The sequence below is a fragment of the Thamnophis sirtalis genome, unplaced genomic scaffold, assembly GCF_051295495.1.
Source record: "Thamnophis sirtalis isolate CommonGarterSnake01/CBP01778 unplaced genomic scaffold, rThaSir2_p1.2 scaffold_15, whole genome shotgun sequence".
Lineage (NCBI taxonomy): Eukaryota > Metazoa > Chordata > Lepidosauria > Squamata > Natricidae > Thamnophis > Thamnophis sirtalis.
In genome coordinates this window covers 41,046,673-41,067,255 of record NW_028261395.1, presented here as the reverse complement: position 1 = coordinate 41,067,255, position 20,583 = coordinate 41,046,673, and the positions used below count along the sequence as shown (strand labels likewise).

Sequence of the window (20,583 nt, the reverse complement as noted above, 5' to 3'; positions counted from 1 at the left end):
TCTTGATTATGCTGTATGAAAAGATGGGCCCACTGATAATTCCCCCCCCCCCTTTTGGTATCAAGAGCCGAGGTGGCGCAGTGGTTAAATGCAGCACTGCAGGCTACTTCAGCTGACTGCAGTTCTGCAGTTCGGCTGTTCAAATCTCACCGGCTCAGGGTTGACTCAGCCTTCCATCCTTCCGAGGTGGGTAAAATGAGGACCCAGATTGTTGTTGGGGGCAATATGCTGACTCTGTAAACCGCTTAGAGAGGGCTGAAAGCCCTATGAAGCGGTATATAAGTCTAACTGCTAACTGCTATTGCTATCACGTGGATCAGTCTCGGGGTGCAGCAAGTAGGGAGTTTAAAATAAGGGAAGCTTGAGATGTTGCTCTTATTAGTTTATGGCCTGATGATGCAAAAGGGGGGAGCCCAAAAGCTTTTGAGGAAGCATAGAACAGAATGAGAGAGTTGGAAGGGACCTTGGAGGTCTTCTAGTCCAACCCCCTGCTCAGGCAGGCAACCCTACACCACTTCAGACAAAAGGTTATCCAACATCTTCTTAAAAACTTTCAGTGGTGGAGCATTCACAACTTCTGGAAGCAGGTTGTTCCACTGATTAACTTTCCTCACTGTCAGAGAATTCCTCCTTAGTTCTAATTTGCTTCTCTCCTTGATTAGTTTCCTCCCATTGCTTCTTGACCAGCCCTCAGATCCTTTGGAGAATAAGCTTGACTCCCTCTTCTTTGGGGCAGCCCCTGAGATATTGGAACACTGCTATCATGTCACCCCAAGTCTTTCTTTTCATCAAGAGGAAAATATAACCGCATCCAGTCGCATAGGAGACACATCAAGGTTTCCCAAAAACATTCCAAGGCGGCAGAGGATGAGGAGAAAAGGGAGAAGGTGATCCAACTAAACTAAGCCATTTCTCACCCCGTTCAATTAAAAGTCGATGGACTGATGCAGAATTTTAAAAATGGGTTTCGTTTTCACCAGCTTTTTCAAACCAACTTTGTTAAGACTTAACAGGACAATGGAGTTGGAAGGGACCCCGAAAGGTCTTCTAGACCAATCCCGTTCAAGCAGGAGACCCTACACCATTTCAGACTAATGGTTGTCCAACCTTTTCTTAAAAACCTCCAGGGATGGAACACCCACGATTTCTGGTGGAAAGCTGTTCCACTGGTTAATTGTTCTGTTAGAAAGTTTCTCAATTCCAGGTTGCTTTTCTCCTTGATTCATTTCCATCCATTGCTTCTTTTGCCTTGCCTTCTGGTGCTTTGGAGAATAGCTTCTTTACAGCAGCCCCTCAAACATTGTGACATTGCTCTCATGCACCCCGTGTCCTTCTTCTCACTAGACATACCCAGTTCCTGCAACCGTTCTTCCTATGTTTTTGGCCTCCAGTCCCCTAATCGCCTTTCTTGCTCTTCTCTGCACTCTCATCTCACAATGCAAATTGCTGGCTGGCTGCCAGGTAGGGAGGGATGAAGCCAAGAGGGCCTTTTGTGGGGAGAATATGAGAAAAGAGGCAGAGCAAAGCACAGAGAGAGGAAAAAACCCAAGAGGTGTACGTGCGCATATGAACGTGGAGCAAGCAATGAGGGGTTGCAGGCTAACAGTCCTGCATTAGCCTGTTCAACATCTAAAAGGTGATTGTGGTGTCTTCCGCAGACAATCCTCACAAGAGCACAACCTAAGGTTACACCTTCCTTTGCTATGTTTGTTGGGCTGGTGGGATTCAGCCGGTTCACACCTATTCAGGACAACTGGTTAATTTTCTAAGCAGTTGGGAGAACCGGTTGTTGGAAGAAATTTCATTGTCCCCCCCCCCCCACTTTACAGGGCTAATCCTGTAAGGAAGGCAGGAAGGAAACATTCTGCTGCTGTTTCCAGCCTCATCTTTATTGCCCTGCTTACAGAAACCGCCTCTGTGGTTAACCCTTATTACATTGTTAACAGCTAAGGAGAAGCACCCATCGATGTGATGTTGAGTTGGCCACGCCCTCCCAGTCACATGACCACCAAGCCATGCCTACACAGCTGGTCATTAGGTTAGAGAACCAGTTGTTAACTTACTGTATTTTTTGGAGTATGAGACCCCCCCCCAAAGACCGTATAAATGTTGGTGCGCCTTATACACTGAACACAGCCATTTTTTTGCCACCTGAAGCCCCCCTCCCATATATCCAATTTTTGCAAAAAAAAGGTCTGCTGAAGTGCTTCTGGAGGCTGGGGGAAGGGAAAAAATGCCCCCCGTTTTTGTGAAGAATGCCCCGTTTTCTGCCAAGACAGGGGCATTTTTGCCTTCCCCCAGCCCTGCTGAAGCCTGTAGTGCTCCTGGGGGGAGGGACTTTTTTTTCTTACTTACCTCTTTGAAATCTTGGTGCATCTTCTACACCGGTGCATCTTATAGTCCGAAAAATAGGGTATTTGAATCCCACCACTGGGCTCCAGGTCTTCTGCCCTCTTCCCCCATCCCCCCGCCCAGACAATCCTGCTTTTGTTATCAAGGAGCACAAAAAAACAACAAGGTACACAGGAAAGCTCTTAAAACTGTATTTTCCCACCCCGTTCAAGGTACATTGTAGCCCTCCAGAAGTTTTATACAAAACAGGAGACACGCACTTTGCTTTTCTTAGCAGTTTGGAAACGCCGAGCACGCCACAGCCTGTAGCCCCATCGCCTAGTCAATCCATCCAGATGCCAGGTTGAGCCTCAAATGGGCTTTCTCGAAGATCATTCCTCCCCCCCCCCCCGCCGAGGACCTTTATACTGTTGGCACCGATCCTGGGTTGGCACCAGTTGTTCGACATCCCATCCCTAAACAACACAGAAAGGACAAGGACTGGGGGAAAGGGCCAGGGCACAGCGAGTCGCCTTTTTCAACGGCTTTACAAATGGATTTTTTTTTGGGAAGGGGACACCTGCAGCTGGCAGGACAGAAGGGTAGTGCAGTTTTCGAGGGATAAGACATCCACGGAATTAAGAGCAAATGATGAAAAGAGAGCATCTTTGAGGGTGGAGGCTGTGCAGAGTCTTTTGGAGGAGCACCTCAGAAGGATATTAAAAAAAAAAATAAAGTTAACGAAGCAAACAAACAGCACAAGGGCGGTGGTGGAATGGAAGTTGCTCCTGACCACAAAACCACAGTCCAAATTGTACCATTTATTGAAAAAGTAGGGTTTAGACACAAATGTTGCTTTGATCTTCCGGGGAAAGACAATTCCCTAGTACGCAAGGAAGAAAATCTGGAGTCCTTGCCATGTTGGAAATTAAGTATAACCTGGAAAAAGAATTTTTCCTTTACAATAAAAAAATTATTTTTTAAATTAAAAAAAAAAACCCAAATCCAACTTTCTAGAGGAACTTAATTTTTTTACTGAAAAGATAAACTATATTTATTGTTGATTTTCCCAGCGGGCCCCCATTAGCGCTCAAGAAATGAAGCTTAGTTTTTCCACCCCCTGCAAATCGATTCTCATTTTCTCCTAGGCTAGTTTGTAACCTTGGCAACTTTAAAGATGTCTGGACTTCAACTCCCAGAATTCCCCAATCTGTTAATGCAGCCTTCCTGGAAGGAAATACGTGGATGAAGGAGCTTTCGGGAAGCTTAATACTCTGGTCTATAACTAATACTGTAAATTGATTCTACCCCCTTGGAGCCATTGACAGTAGATTTTAATTCCCCCCCCCAAAAAAAACATGCTCAGGAATTAAGATCAAAGAGCTACAGTAAAACAGGCCCTGAAGGGGAGGGTTGCAGATTTTTGCAACCTATCAACGCCAGCAGTGTGTCAGCAAATTTCCTCCCGAACACAAATGTGGTGTCTTCATTTATTTATTTATTTAAATTGGGGATTCACCATCTCAACTCTGGGCTGTTTGAGCGCTTCCTTTCAGCCTGAAGACACCCCTCCCCCCCAAAAAAACCCAGGAATTTCTGAGTGGCCACAGCCATGGACAGGTGGATTTTGCCACTGGCTGAACGTCGGCCCTTAACGCTGGTGCTTCCAAAAGTCAAGCAAGCTTATAATAAATAAGAGCCCAAGATCTGCCTCTCCCACCGTCTCCAGAAATGGCAAAGCGGTCACTAAAAATACAGATTCCCCTCCATCCTCCCCCCCCACCCCTCCGATTCCTGCAAAAGAAAAACATGGATCTCGGCAACACATCTACAAGCCTCGTCCACCCCAGGCCTCCTCTTCCAACCGCCCACGACCAAGCCCCTCTCCAAAAACACACCAACGTGACCTATATAAGCACTGGAGCCTGAAGGCTCGGCAAGCAGGGACATCAGCAACCATTCATTAAAAAGACGCAAAGAAAAAAGGAGCAAAATTGAACACGAGGGGCGTGGTGTGGGGCTGTTGCGGTTTCTTCCTCTGAATCTGCCAATCGGTGGAGGTGGGGGGGCGGGCGAGCCAATCCTAAATGCATTCTTGGAGTCATCCTGGATCGGCGACAAAACTACAGGACCAAAATAATGGGGGAAGAGACCCAAAGGCTGTGAAATGCATTCAGGAGGGCCGATGAGATGAGGAGGCAGGAGAATTTGGAGCAGGGGATGCTGATTGTGGGGACACACCGACTTGAGGAGAGGGCAAAGGGACCGAGAGGGGCTCTCTCATCTTCCTTTGAACCTGCCCAGCGCTTCGTTTGCCCCTTTTCCAGTTCTAGGTAGCACAAAAGAGCCACTCGGGTTACTGTCTTCTGTCTTCAGTCTCTGATCTGGAAAAGGCCATCACGCCGTCCTCAGCACCTGTGGCACAAAAGGGGAAAAGAAGTTCGTTGAGCACCAACAATGCGGGTCGTGTTCTGGATGCCTTGGGAATGAGTCTCACAAATCCTCAGCCGACCCCCCCTCCCCGCAACTGGGAATTCTGGGAACGGTAGTCTTTGTACACCAGATAAACATTTGCATAGATATGGAGGAAACATGCCCTTCGCACCGCCCGACAGGTCTAAGAAATTTTTTTAAAGCACCAATGACCCTTATGCAAAAGTGTGGAGTAAATAAAGACATAGATCTCATGCTTAAAGGTAAAGGTTCCCCTCGCAAATATGTGGTAGTTATTCCCGACTCTAGGGGGCGGTGCTCATCTCCATTTCAAAGCCGAAGAGCCAGCGCTGACCGAAGACGTCTCCGTGGTCATGTGGCCGGCATGACTCAACTCCCGAAGCTGCAGGGAACCCTGTTCCCTTCCCACCAAAGGTGGCTCCTATTTTTCTACTTGCATTTTTTTACATGCTTTCGAACTGCTAGGTTGGCAGAAGCTGGGACAAGTCATGGGAGCTCCCTCTGTTACGCGGCACTAGGGATTCGAACTGCCAACCTTTTCTGATCGACAAGCTCAGCATCTTAGCCACTGCATCCCTCTGTGTACTCTCTGTGGCACCTGCTTTGATGCAGCCTGTGCATATGGAACCAACGTAGGCATGATAACCGCACAACAAGTCACCCGCTTTCTCACAATTATCGGGAGAAGTTCTCCAACACCCTCCAGGGCATTTCCTCCCTCTGGAACAGGCTCTGAGGAATGCCCGTGTTGTTCCATTGTTCAGCCCTCGTCTACCTGCCCAGACTATGTTTGCATCTCAGCTCTGCGCTCCCCAAGGGATCCGGCTGCTCCTAGAGCCAACTTAGCTCCATTGCTATAGCAACCAGAGCTGCCGGAGCCACCAAGGTTGGTCCTGCCACTTCAGTGGAAACTATCCAGGATTCCAGCCACCCAGGGGACCAGCCGGCATCTCTGCTCGACTCCAACCCTCCCTTTCGTTTCGCAAATGTACGTTCAGATGTGGCCCAGAGTGCAGCAGGCACGCCTAGAGAGACGCGTCAAGCCACCTTGTTGGAGCAGCTTCTTTTTACTCCCTCTTTAACAGGCAGAGAGCTACTACAGGAAAGATCAAAACAGGCAGAGAAGGAAGGAAGGAGACGGAGAGAGTAGAAGGGAGGGAGGGAGGGAAAAGAAAAAAAGAAAGGAGATAGAAAGAGAGGAAGGAAGGAAAACAGAGAGATGAAGGAAGGAAGGAAAACATAGAGAGGAAAGGAAAAAAAGAAGGGAGACAGAAAAGGAGGGAGGGAAAGAGACAGAGGGAGGAAGGAAGACAGAGAGAGATGAAGGAAGGAAAGGAAGGAGATAGAGGAAAGGAAGGAGGGAGGGAGGGAAGGGAAAAATAGGGAGACAGAAAGAGAGGAAGGGAGGGAGGGAAAAAGACAGAAGGAGGAAGGAAGACAGAGAGGAAAGGAAGGAAGGAAAGGAAGGAGACAGAGGAAATGATGGAAAGAAGCAGAAGGGGAAGAAAGGAAGGGAAACAGAGAGAGAGAAGAAGGCAGGGCAGGCAGGCTGACTGATCTAGGCTTCTAAGGATTAACACCTCAGTTCTGCTGTTTGGTATTTCTGAGCCAGGTCAGAAGAGCAATCCCAAAGCCTTAAGGTTCACAGGGACCCTGAGTGGTCAGGAATGCATTCATTAACTTTTACCGCCGTTGTCTCCGCAGCATTTCCAGACAAATTGAGAAGCTCAACTTAGCAAGCTACCCCTAAACTGAACAGAAACCCAAGGGCAGCCACTGCAAGGCACAGGGAATCTCAGCAGGGAATCTTGCCCATCAACTCCCAACGGGAGGAAACCGGAAGGAGGGCGGACTCTTCAGCACCAGGGAAAAAGCAGTTTTTTTCTATCAATTGCACCTGAACCAGCTGTAGTGGTTAATAACATTGGGGAATATCCATAGAATAGCAAGCCTGTCACAGCAATTTGGCTTTGAAAGGAAGACAACACACGTTGTTTAAAAAAAAACCAGGTGTGTAAATGTGGAGCCGTTTTATTATGTTTTTTTTAAAGAGTGTGCTGCCATCTAGCGGCTAACCCCTCCATTCAGTTGCTGGATTTTAGTGTTTCATTGAGGAAAAATGCAGAATTTTATTCAACCCACTAATGAGTATTCTGTATTGTCCATCTTTAGGATACAGTTATTAGTTGGATTAAAACCGTTGAGAAAGAAATGCTACTAGTCCAACATGCTTTAACAGGACAGAGTAGTACACTTTAAACATGTCCAAGCTATCCTTAGGTGAAAAGTAGGTAGCTTCATCATCATCATCCTTTTAATGACCCCATCATCCATTGCGGGGTGGCGTCTGGGCAACTGAATGGAACTGAGTGTTTTAATGGCCGCGAATGTAGAGTTTTAATCAACAGATATATTCACATCATGCCCAGAGAGAAACATCTGCCTCTACCCAGGATCAAACTCACAGCCTCCTGCTTGTGAGGTGAGAGCTCCACCTTTAGGCCACAGCACCACTCTGCGAAAAGTACCATATTTTTCGGAGTATGAGACGCACCAAGATTTTGAAGAGGCAAATAAAAAAAATAGTTTTTGCACTCTGTAGACCGCCTGTTTTTTGTCAAAAAAAAAAGATGCATGCATAGCCTTTAGGAGGCTCAGAGTGTTCCTGGGGGCTGAGGGGTGCAAAATTGAGCAAAAACCGGCCCGTTTTTTGCTCATTTCTGCCCTCCCCAGCCCCCAGGAGCACTCTGGAAGCCTCCTAAAGGCTACGCATGGCCATTTTGGTGAAGGGGGAGGGGTTTCGGGAAGCAAAGAAATGCTGTATTCAGTTTATAAGATGCACCCAGATTTTCACCCTCTTTTTGGGGGGGAAAAGATGCGTCTTATACTCCCAAAAATACGGTAGGTAGTTTGAAATCCATTAAATATCCCAGTAGCTACACTGTGCTTCCCTTTATAGATCCCCAGAGAAGAATATGTAGTAAGTAATAAACATACTAAATGGAGAATCCTGGTTTAACATTAAAAGAAAAAAAAACCTGTATTACGGGTGGTGCAGGGCAGAGAATGTGACCCCTGTGCTTTTACTATTTTTGTCCTCTCAAAATCAACTGAAGTGCTTCCATGTTAGACATTTGACAGCAAAAAAGAGGCATAAACTGTTACTCACCTTGGTCAATAGAGTGCTGAGGAAGTTGACTAAGCTGGCTATTCACTACTCCCGCATACGTCCGCAGAAACTCCTCTTCACTGCTGGTTAACTGGAAAAGGACAGAACAAAACCCCGTCCCCATTAAGGTAAGGCAAACTTGCCAGCAGATCATTTGCCCACTTGCTTTTCAAGTTGGCGGCTTATTGATTTATGTACTTATTTTTATTTATATCCCATCTTTATGTTTTTATAAAGAACTCAATGCGGAGAAATGCCTCTTTCCTACTCCTCCTAATTTCCCCACAACAAGCACCTCTGTGAGGTGGGCTGAGGGAGATGGGTTTGTCATCCTGACGGTTTTCATGCCCTCAAGTGGGACTAGAATTCCTGGTCTCCCAGTTTCTAGCTGGTGCCTTGACCGTTAGACCAAATGGGCAAAAATAAATTGCACAAGTATCATAGGGAATGACCCTCAAGAGATTGCAAACAAGTGATCTATAATGAATGGGATTAATCCTGCTAATTCCCCGAGGTTTCAGGGATTACAGAGTGATCGCCTTGGAAATAACTAAACTCTAGAATCTAGTGGAGACTCTAGAAAAAGGGCAGAGAAGAGCAACTAAGAGGATTAGGGGACTGGAGGCTAAAACATAGGAAGAACGGTTGCAGGAACTGGGTCTGTCTAGTTTGATGAAAAGAAGGACCAGGGGAGGCATGATAGCAGAGTTCCAATATCTCAGGGGTTGCCCCAAAGAAGAGGGAGTCAAACTATTCTCCAAAGCACCTGAGGGCAGAACAAGAAGCAATGGGTGGAAACTAATCAAGGAGAGAAGCAACTTAGAACTAAGGAGCAATTTCCTGACAGTTAGAACAATTAACCAGTGGAACAACTTGCCTCCAGAAGTTGTGAATGCTCCAACACTGGAAGTTTGAAAGAAGATGTTGGATAACCATTTGTCTGAAGTGGTGTAGGGTTTCCTGCCTAGGCAGGGGGTTGGACTAGAAGACCTCCAAGGTCCCTTCCAACTCTGTTATTCAATTCTATTCAATTCTAAACGGTTCTTCTGGTGGTTTGTGACATATAAAAATTGTCTTTGTGAAACTCGGAAGGGGAACCTCGTAAACCAGAAGACAAAAATTCTGGGCTATTGATGCTGATGAGCTCATGGCACGGATACGTACGTTGGATCCCATCTTTCTAAGCATTAGCAGCACTCTCACTTTCTGCTGAATGTACATCTCCTCCGGACTCTTCCCCGGAACAGCCTCACGGTTCATTCCCTTTTTTCCAGTTTTGAAGACTTCTGAAGAGATGATGAGACAACAATATGAATTGTTTTAGATCAGGGGTGTCAAACTCAAGGCCCGGGGGTGGGATCCGGCCTGCGGGGTGCTTAGATCTGGCCCCTGGGGACGCCCTGGAAACAGTGAAGGACTGGCCCGCGGTGCCTCTGCCAGTGAAAACTGAGCCCGGGAGGGCCGCAGGTAGCCCTCGTGAGCTCCGCAGGCAGCCCTCGTGAGCTCCGCAGGCAGCCCTCGTGAGCTCCGTTTTTGCTGGTGGAGGGTTGCAGGAGGCCATCTCCACCAAAAATGGAGCTCGGGAGCCCGTTTTTGCTGGCAGAGTGCTCGGGTCCCCATAGGTGCCCCTGACATGATGTTGAGCTGGCCATGCCCACCTGGCCCCCCGAGGTCAAACACAACCCTGATGTGGCCCTCAATGAGATTGAATTTGACTCCCGCTGTACTAGATTAATCCTGGGGATGGGAGAGATTCTGCAGCGCCAACTGCTAACAACCATCGGTATGAGGACCTCTTCCCTTCTGCCCAGGGCAGACACTTTGCATGCCTTTCAGTTAGGTGGGTTGTCGTGTTCATGGTGTGTTCTTCGAGCAATAGGTAGATAGCTATTGGCCAGAGACGTTTAGTAGATCCTCCAATGAGCAGGGGACTGGACTAGGTAACCTTTTAGGATTCCTTCCAGTGTGACCTAAATGATTCTATAGCATAGAAATAAGGCCTCTTTTTCATTCTATTCACTCAAAGCAAGCCACACATTTAGGGTTTCCAAGTTATTTGCTGCCACTTTTCCCAGACTTACCAGAATACTTGATTGTGATCTGTTAGCCTGAAAACACCGCAAATGGCAACCCTGTGAGAACAAAGCAAAGTATTTTTAATAGACAATCCAAACTAGTTCCAAGTATGTTAAATGTCCCGCATACAAGTCTTGCCTGGTGAAAAACACAAGTTGCTCTCTACCCCGTGTTTTGAACATTAGCTCTAATTAGTTTTGTTCTTCTAATGTTAAACTAAACGTTTCAGTTCCTGGAGGAAAACTTCTGTCATCAAAAATGGGAGGACAATTAAAAGAAAAAACAGTTCATTTAATAAAAGTCGTCCAACAGGAAGAAGGGGATGCCTGCTTTAATGAAAGCTGTTTTGCAGTCAAGGAAACTTGTTTTGGTCAGAGTAGCCTCACAAAACTGATAAGACACACATGGCACATAATGCTTCTCAATGTGTATGTAAACACATTGGTAAACCCACAATAATTTTAGCGACAAGCAAAATGGCATAATTTGTACAGCCCGCATAAGGTGTTTCGGTTCTCAACCCAGGCATCCTAGGAGATTAATGCCTTCCTTTCTTGAGGAAGAGCAGTTCCTGAAGCAACAGAAAAAAAGTTAAGAGAACTTGTTAACTCTGTTTATATAACATGCTTCATCTCACCACCAAAACGATACGTTTTCAGGGTTCCGACAACATATTGGAACTATAAACAAATCTTCAGAACTGTTGGATATAGGCGGTCTAATGGTCACAGCTGCAGATATACAATGTTGTGGTCTGCCTGTGGAGCTGGCAGCAGAGTCGGACAGTGAGGAGGTTGGGGAGGAACATGGGCCAGTCCTGGAGAAGGGGCAGAGAGGGGGCCAGGGCCATCTGAGAGTTATGTGCTGCCTTTGGAGCCTCCAGAGTCTGACATCAGTGAGGCAGAAGAACAGTGTGAGCCTGTTCCCAGTGCATGCCTGTGCAGAGCTGCCAGAAGGCAAGAACAGTTAAGAAAAAAAAAGACGACTCAGGAGTAAGGCTTGGAGATGATTGGCCCCTCCCATAAGACATAGAAAGAGGAGCAAAGGGCTGTGAGCTTTTGCAGGAAGCAATTAGTTCATCTGGTCGGTTTCAAGCTCTGAGAAGTTCCGTTTGACTCTGTGCTACGTTTCGCCTTGCAAAACTAATTGGCAATTAGGTCTCTGGCAGCATTTCAAGGGAGATAAAAGTGGGTGCTTATCTACATGACCCTGAAAGACTGTGGCAACTCAAGCAGACATCTGTCGGACTCTTCACAGACTGTTTGTGAATGACCATGTGACCATAACCGTATAAATAAAAGGGTTTGGGGGACTAAGATTGTGATTTATGCTTTCTCGGGAAGCCTAGGTCACAACATACAATGCCAAAATCACGGCCAGCCTTGTTGAGATCCACCAGACAAATGAACAAAATTGATGTGATATGGAACTGCTCTAAACATCAGATGAGGCCTGCTTTTAATGGTGCCATTTCACAGATGCAAGAGGGGAGCTCATATACTAAAAGCACTTCTCTGAAAGTACACATTTATTATTAATACCATTGCTGTGCCATCCAATTCTCATGACTCTGGGTGATGAGCAAGAATTCCCTGCACAGTTTTAATCCATCCATTTGCATAGGCAAAATGCTTTGATACTGTTTCTTACTAGGATGGCTACTTTACAAGCACAGCATATAGGCAGCCTGAGGTAGCTTAAAGTCAGATACATCAAAGCTACATTAAAATCCTAGACAAAATTAAAACCTCTGTATCGGAAAATTTAGGCCTGGCTGAGAGGTTTTTGTCCCAGTGCAGATTTTGAGATTTTTTTCCTATGACTAAACACATCCAGTCCAAAGGTAGACTGAGTCTTAAAAGTGGGAGGAGCTACCAGAGGAGGCGGGACATTGAACTTTGCAGACTCAGTCCGATAGGATAATAGACGGAGTTAACCCATTCCTGGATGCTATCTCCACCAACATTGGAGAAAATCAGATTTTTTAAATTTGTGTGTTTCAAGTGAAGTCTCAAAATGTTTAGCATTGTTAACCGTAATCCCATAGCTGGGATTTAAGTGACTGGGCTTAATGCATTTGATCACACACACACACCTCCACCCATTAACCTGACTACAAAATAAAACTGCTTCTGCAAAACTACAGGCAGTCCTCAACTTACAACGGCACTGAAGAAAAGTGATTTATGACAATTTTTCACACTTATGACAGGTACAGTACCCCCTTGCCCAGGTGATCAAAATTCGGGTGCTTGGCACCTGGCTTATATTTATGACAGTTTCTGTGTCCCAGGGTTACACGATCAGCTTTTGCAACCTTCTGACAAGCAAAGTCAATGGGGAAGCCAGATTCACTGAACGACGATGTGACTAACTTAATAACTGCAATGATTTACTTACAAACTGGGGTGAGACAGGTCGTGAAATGGGGCAAAGCGCCCTTAACAAATGTTTCACTCTGCAACATACATTTTGGGCTCAACTGTGGTCATAAGTTGAGGACTACCTGCCAGGAAACCAGAATTCACACCGTTTCTCCCAAAGAAATCCTGCTTAATGGAAAGCAACAAAGAGATTCAACCCTTAAAACACAGTAAAAGTTATAAACTGTAGAAGCACACAGCTACATAAATGCGTAGGGAAGCAAGCTATTACCCAGAGAACTTCATCTGTCATTACTGATCAAGTAATCACATTTCCCCCCTCCCTCTGCCATCCCTCCTATTGGTTTGAGTGATGCCGTATTATCTTCCTCCTTTTCTCATACAGGTTTTTTTTTTTTAAATCTCCAGCATTTTACAAGTGAAGCTTGGGGTTTCTGTTAAAAATTGAAAAGAGACAGTTAGCTTCAACTGCCAATGAACAGTATGCCCAGGGATCTGGAACTGGATATTTGGAGGGTAATATTGGCTGTGTATACTGTTGGTGATTATGGTCCTAGTGTTTAATAAGACAGCTGTACAACAGCTGATCCACCACCAAGGCTTGTGACAATGTGCACGGCCCCATCTAAGCTAATACAAAAATCTCACACAAACACACACGCACAGTGCTGAGTTGTTTTCTCAAGTTATTACCCCAAGATTAAAGAAGATTAAACCTTTACAGGGCCTTTAATAGTTACAATATGCTGATACGTATGAGGCCATAGGAGCTGCTGCCTTGTTTCACAAAAAAGCCTTCCAATAAACACTGGAGCATTGAAATTAGAGCTCCCTTGTCTCCCCTCCTCATAGATTCCCTCCCCCCCCCCAAATTCATTCAGTCTGATTCATGACCTTGAACCACAAGTAGACCGAATTAATTCACATTTCTATAGGGGGTGCCTGCAAATGCAGAACGCATAAAGTCGTCCATTTATAAGTGAACAGTGAGATCCGGACGTTTTAAAATTACAAGCTTGTTTCCACCAAGGGCTACTTTAAATTTTAGACAAAGTATGCACAGTTCTCATTTTTTTAAACAAAAAAAATCAAATAAGCAGCAGTTAACCATACTTTTAAAAAATGTTTAAATCCAAAACAGGAAAGTGGTTCGTTTCCTGGATATGATCCTTGCGTTTTCATAGCTTCTTTCAAGGAAGGTTTTGACAAATGGTGCAATTAAATTCAAGAACACCCCCCCCCCAATAATTTTGTTGGGTCAGGTGGAGACCAGATACCCATGAAGTATTGTTATTATTCTCTTCAGCCCTTAAATTACATGCAAGCTATTATTTATACAAACAATGACCTACACAAGACTGACTCCATTGTGTTCCAGGTCAACCAATTGAGGTTTTGTGGCCTTCTTAAGGTTAGTATTAATTCCTAATCGAGGTCAGGAATACAGGAACTGTTAGGAATCCTGAAATGTTTGTTTAATATGCTCAAAGTATTGTAACAGAATATTGAAAGCTTTGCACAATCAAGGCCCAGAACTCAAAATACCTTTTCTATAAAACCTGTCTGTCTGAGTCAAATCAATATTCCATCATAATTTCAGATAGGAAAAGTGCTATTTCATTCCACCTTCAGGCTTAAAGTTGAAGCTGTTGCAGGTAGATAAACCATTCAGCCATCAAAACCGCATAGAGAGGTGGCATTTCAAGCATGTCACGTGGTATTTAAGTACTGCTGGGTTTTGTCAATAAATGTTCTTGGTAATTGTATTTAGGTTAATTTATTATATAGTTTCTTATACAGCAAGTTATTTTTTTAATCCTACATAACAACAAAAATCAAATTATTTTTAACCGTGAGAAAGGCTCATGAAGTATGTCACAGTCCCAGTTATTTCAAAAGTGAAAACTCTTGGTTTTTTTTTTACTAAGAAGTGATTAACTGATAACTGATTCCAAAACAGACTCCTGAATGTAAGACCCAGGCAAGTTAACCTATCTTTGCTCACCTTAATCTATATACAGGCATTATCTGAGTATGGCCCTGAGGGGTTTTATCTGAAAAGATTTAATAATCTAAAAACACAAACACACATCGGAGATAAAAATACCCATGGGCAAGACATTTAATTGTTAAAACTGTCAAGTAATGTCACTCTTGCTGATTTTGTCTACTACAAAAAATAATTAAATGAATGCAGAGAAATAGGATTTCACAATGAGGGGTGGATGGGAGGGTTTTGAGGCCCAGTGATAATATTCTTATTGTTAGGAATATAATCTGACGGTTGGGTTGGAAATATATATATAATGTAACAATGCTGTACCTGTTTCTTTAAATCATACTGTAAAATGTGATTGGTTGCTGTTTTGCTCAATCGGCCATAAGAGGGAGCCAGAATGACTGTTAGCGCTCTGTTTGTTAGATGCTGGGCTGATCTGATCTGAGTGTTTTGGAAGCTGGTTGTTATATGATTATATGATACTGGATTATGTTCTTTGGATTATCCCTTAACTGAAAGACATTGGTGACTGACTGTCTTATCTGTGTATGACTTGGACTGTTCGATGGACTCTGATACCTCTATTTCCACGAAAGTAAAAGCCTACTTAAACTGCAGTGTCTCTGTATGCTGGTTTGTGTGTTCTCCAACAACACTCTCACAACGCTTCTCTGAATGTACTCACTCTCCCAACGGGGAGCTTACCTAACACATATTTCTGCAGGATCCAATCTGGATCAGTTATTGTGACCAGAGGTTTAGTTTTCCGAGCTTTTGGACTCATGCTGGAGCTCCCATCCTCAGGGAATTTCTCTCTACAGAATGTTGGATCCTGCAAATGTTATCCCTGATCACGTATATTTGCCTTCATTGGTTAATATTTCTCTCTCTTACAAGCCACCTGTAATATTTATGTTTGGGTACCTCGGAGTTGCTTTCAAAGGAGATTTTAATTACGAGTTGGGAAGCTGCTACAGGAATGCCAAAGCTGTATAATGTTTTGCTGTCCCAAAGCAACTGGCAACAACTGTAGTTGCTCATAAATACGTGAAAAATTTCTAATCAAGTCAAAGCCTTTAGGGAAAACAAATCAGGCATTTATTGAAAAGAGGGGTTAGACATAAAACTCTTAAGAAAATGTTAAAAAACGACTGCCAGTACTTGATGTGAACTGTTGAAAGTCAGAATGTATTAAATCCCCTTTTGCCTTAAAAAGTTTTATTTGCTGCCAGCTTGTTCCATCTTTCCTGAAATTGTTCAGACAAAACATATTCCTAATTCTAAACTATTAGTGCTTCACTTACAGCGTCTAGTTACTCCAAACCAGCTCCAAGGTTCCTTACAAAATCTGCAGCAACTGCAGTATGTTAACATGATTAAACAAAACAGGAAGCACAAATCACTTCCAATTTCCCACAAGAGATTTGTTAAGCTCTGTGGTGCAAGCTCTGCCGTTGCCATTTCATACATGGCCAGGAAGGAAATGTGTTATCCACAAGGTTAAGGTGTGAGATTCTGAGTTAATCTGCAGACTGCAAGTCTGTGATTCGCTGTTGTTGTTTTTAAATAAAAACTAGGCTGCAACTATCGAAAAAGTAACACAACAGGGGAGGAAATGTCCTCAGCAGGATAGAGCTGATTTCCTTTCTAGATAAGGGCCAAATGGGAAGCTTCTTTGCAATAAAAGAGTTAATACACCCAAGGTAACACAGTAGCCTGCAAGAGAAACAATGGAACAACATAGGACCAAGTACCTACTATATTCACAGATCCCCTTCTGAAACTGCCTAATCAAGCTTTATCTAAAGGCTTAATCGATGCTCAATTACTGCAGGCTCTCTTGACAAAATGAGGAAGTTATAGTAAAAGGCAGAAGATTAATACAACTATCAAGCTTTGTGTGACACTCTTCATTTAATCCAGATCCATCCTCAATTTATGCAGGATTAGCACACATGCGATTCAACACTTATCACACTGATTTACTTTACTGTGTCTATCAGCCAGCTGAATTGTGCTAAGTATTTGAACGGAGATGGCCATGTGCATACCATTATGAATAGGGTTTATAAACAGTCTAGTTGCTAAAATACTATATTATACAGCGATAATTCTAATGTTAGGATTTTTAAAGGCTTGGTGTGTATTATCAAAACAGATTAATTTTTCAGTGTTCAAGTGGGATATGACTCTGTATTCTTTAAAACTCCTACTGACAAGGAGCTTTAGTGCCTTGCACACTTCAGAAAAAGGTCTGTATGAAGAGAAATCGCTCATTTCCTTTTGCCATCCATTGTTGCAGAGTGATGATTGAAGCCTATTCTTTGTGACTGAATTTCTTATAAAACATTATATAGAAGAACTCTAGCCACCAACTGGATTTATTTAAAAAGTGCTTGCAAAAATGTTTTATAAACACTAATGGGTTTGGCATACAACTCGACAGTGAATGCATTACGGGTAATCTTTCACTTATGGCCCGGATTGGGCCCAAAATTTCTGTTGTTATGTGTGACATTTATTCAGTGAGTTTTGCCCCATTTTACCACCTTTCTTGCCACAGTTGTTAAGTGAATCACTGCCATTGTTAAGTAAGTAATGCCTGTAGGAAGTTATCATCCAGCCCTCTCCCAGAAAAAATGAAATATCCTAGGAAATATTGAAAAGGCAGAATATTTCTCTGGATGTGAAAGGGAGAAACATGTTTTAAAAGACAGAATAGCTGTCTGCAGCTTCCTGCCCTTCCCCCTTTATCAATGAGTCATTAAAGCCTGAGCTAGTCCACTTTACATAATAAAGAGTTCTCCCCTTCAGCTCCAGAATGATGGGATTAAGGCATGATAATATTGGCCCTATACCCAACTCGCCACATGGCATCTGAGAACTCAACCAGACCTGGATTCAAAATGCAGCCTAGAGAGTTGCCCCTGCATGGCCCCATGGGAGTCTGACAACCAATCAGAATACATTTGTTACACAGGAACAGGAAACAGAGAGGTGTTTCAGGGTATAAAAAGCCTAGCAAGCCCTTCCTTCAGCCCTTCTCTTCTTCTCCACCAACATTGAAGCATGTGAATACCTTTTCTGTTCAGGACTCAAGCCACGTGGTCCTGTCCACCATTAAAACCATCTTTCCAAGCAGCCTCCATGTCTCCAGTGTCTTTTTCCCCACTTGGAGCCGAACCCAGAAGGACATTTCTTCCAACATGCCATTGTTAAGTGAATCTGTCTTCCTCCCCTTGATCACAAACGGGGATCACATGATCTTGGGACACAAAAAAGGCTGATAAATATGAACCAGCTGCCAAGCATCTGGACTTTGATCACATGGGGATGCTGTAACGGTCATAAGTGTGAAAAACAGTCATAAGTCACTTTTTTCAGTGCCATTGTAACTTTAAAAGGTCACTATACGGACTGTTGTAAGTCAAGGATTACCTGTACGCTGGTTACATGACTTAAGCTTCCATGGTCTTTACTGTGCTCCATAATGTCCCATAGATCAGCCGTCACCAACTGGTGATCCGTGGACCACTGGTGGCCCACGAGAAAACTTTGGTGGTCCACATAAAAATTATTTGCATTTTTTATACTGCACTAAATACCATTTATCTTTTAAAAAACATATCAGTGGTCCACGGGATTTAAAATTATGAATTGAGTAGTCCCCGAGGTCCGAATGGTTGGTGACCCTGCCAGAGAAGACTTATTTCAAACACACTAAAAAAAACAGAACCACACTTTTCTTACTCCGTACTCAACAGTCAAAAGCAGACTCCTGAGAGTGAGGGAGGAAGATTCCTTCAGAGTTTTACATTCTGTACTTAAAAGCACAAATTTCAGATAATTTAAAACGCACACCTGAAAACACAGCCAAGTGACAACACGCACTAAGCTCAAACCTAGACCAACCATCAGGATGGGAGTGGCAGATACTGTAATAATCCGCTCAGGCTATTGTTCTTCCAGTTTAGAACTGTTTTGACAGGCAGAAACTCTCAAGGATCTCGGCTAGGAAGGTGTCTCTCCTCTCTGGAATCTGATTTTTTTTGCCCTCCCCATTTAGATACAAGAAGAACTGAAGCTGGGATCTTTTATGGGCAAAGCACATACTCTTAAAACTGAGCTTCTGGCTTTGTATCCAAGGCCCCAAGAGCTCTTTCCTATCACAGACTGGAACCCCTTTTCTCTGCCCTCATCTTGGCTGAGTGAGAATCTTGGGCAAACGCTCAAGGCCTTGTCAATTTTCCCTCTGGTGTACAAGTATACGAGGGTGATCAATTTTGAGGAAAAACACTTGCATTTCTCTGTTGCAATAACAACAATACAAAGGCAGCAAGGGCCACAGCCACATTGGGGAAGAAGGAGAAGTCCTGGCCCATTTGGGAGTCCTGATCCATTCAATGGGGTAGAAGGAAAATTCCTAACTTTTCTGGTAAGAGAAAAATTATCTGTAGACTGAGATTGTTGTCTCGTAGTGGAAAACAATTAATGCCTTAAAAAATAAAAACATATTGGAACTGATCAATAAAAGCCAAAAGGGCATGATCCACACATTTGTCGGAGGCTGGATGCATTGAGATGCCAACCTTGCAGGCTGGCTTGTTGAGCCAACCTTTGCCAATTTCAACAGCGAACGGTGTGAAATTGGCATCCGAGCACCCCCGTCCCCCACCAGCCAGGGCCATTCCAATAATGTCACCCTTCTTCTTCAGCCTCTCCCGCGAACCTAGAAAACAGGTCAATTCAGGATCCTGGTTAGGATGGCGGGATGCGGAAACAGGCAAGGACACCCAGGGTGGTGGGGGCAACTCCGCTGCCAAAGTTGAGAACTCAAGAAGAGTTAACCTCAGCCATAAAAACCCACATGCAGCCCCCCATCCCCCAAGAATGGTAAAAATGTACTGTATTTCAAACTATTAAGTGATGGATCGCAGCAGTTTTAGGGGGGAGAAGGGAACACACACTCTCTGTCTCTCTCTCTCTCACTCACACACACACACACACACCTTTCCTCGAAACCTGAAGCAGGGCAGCCAGGCACACACCCCCCCACACACACAGCCCCCCCCAAAACCTGAAATAGGGCAGACAGGCGGACACACACACACAAACACACCCCTCCCCCCAAAACCTGAAGCAAGGCAGGAATACACACACCCCACCCCTCCAAACTCGAAAGGGCAGACACACACACACTTACGTTCCCCCCCCCCCCGCAAAAAAAACCTGAAGCAGGGCAGACAGGCGGGCACACATACTTCCTCCCCAAAAAACCTGCAGTAGGGCAACCACACACACACACACCCAAAACCTGAAGCAAGGCAGAAACACACACACACCCCTCCCCCCAAAACCTGAAACAGGGCAGACACACACACACACACACGTGTCCCCCCCCCCCAAGAAACCTGAAGTAGGGCAGCCACACACCCCTCCCCAAAAGCTGAAGCAGGGCAAACTCACACACACCCCTCCCCCAAAACCTGGAGCAGGGGCAGAAGCAAGAGTGACTCCATGTTGGAAAGAGACAAAAAACCCCACAGGGCGGGGGGGGGCGGGGAGGAAAGAAGAGAGAACGGCCGTTGGGGAAAGAGGGAGGGGGGCATGGAACCCTCGCGGGCGAGCCAGCGCGCACGCGCAGACGCGCCGCCTTTTGTAGGGCGGGTGAGGGCCGAAAGGCGCTTACCTGAGGCGGTGGGTGGGTGTTTTTTTCTTTTCTTTGAGGAGGGGGTCCTTGAGGAGGGAGGGGGCGAGCCTCCCCCCCTCCCTTGACGTCCCCGGGAGCGGAAAGAAGCCAGGCGGGTCCCCTTGCTGAGGCGTGAGGCGAGAGAGCCCCGGTTTGCGCCGGAGAGCGGCGAGCGACCGCCTCTTCTTCTTGCTGCTGCCGCTACTGCGCCTCTTCCTCCTCCCTCCGCCGTCGTGACTCAGAGCGGCGGCGACGACCGAGGGAGGGAACGGAGGAGGAGGAGGAGGCGCCTCGACGACTCCAGAAGGGAGGGAGCCGCCGTTGCAGCAGCCGCCGCCGCCCGAAACGCGGCCAGCCGCTTCGCCTTCAGGCGGCAACATCGCGACGGCGCGCCTGAGGTAAAAAGGGGGCGGGGATTCCAGGCCGTGGGAGAGGGCCGTGGGTGGGCGGGGCCGGAGGAAAGAGGGCGGGGCGGAAAGGG

The 20,583-nt window shown here is 45.2% G+C and overlaps 1 protein-coding gene across 1 annotated transcript; it reads right to left on the bottom strand.

The window, feature by feature from the left end:
* Positions 1-3,132: 3,132 nt before the first annotated feature.
* Positions 3,133-20,467, bottom strand: CTNNBIP1 (catenin beta interacting protein 1). Its single transcript, XM_087701809.1, has 5 exons — positions 20,103-20,467; positions 10,036-10,086; positions 9,119-9,240; positions 7,955-8,045; positions 3,133-4,746 (listed from the first exon to the last, which is right to left on the bottom strand). Exons 3-5 carry the CDS (start codon positions 9,212-9,214, stop codon positions 4,688-4,690), a joined length of 246 nt encoding a protein of 81 aa, XP_087557935.1. The 5' UTR covers positions 9,215-9,240; positions 10,036-10,086; positions 20,103-20,467; the 3' UTR covers positions 3,133-4,687.
* Between the last annotated feature and the right edge of the window lie 116 nt (positions 20,468-20,583).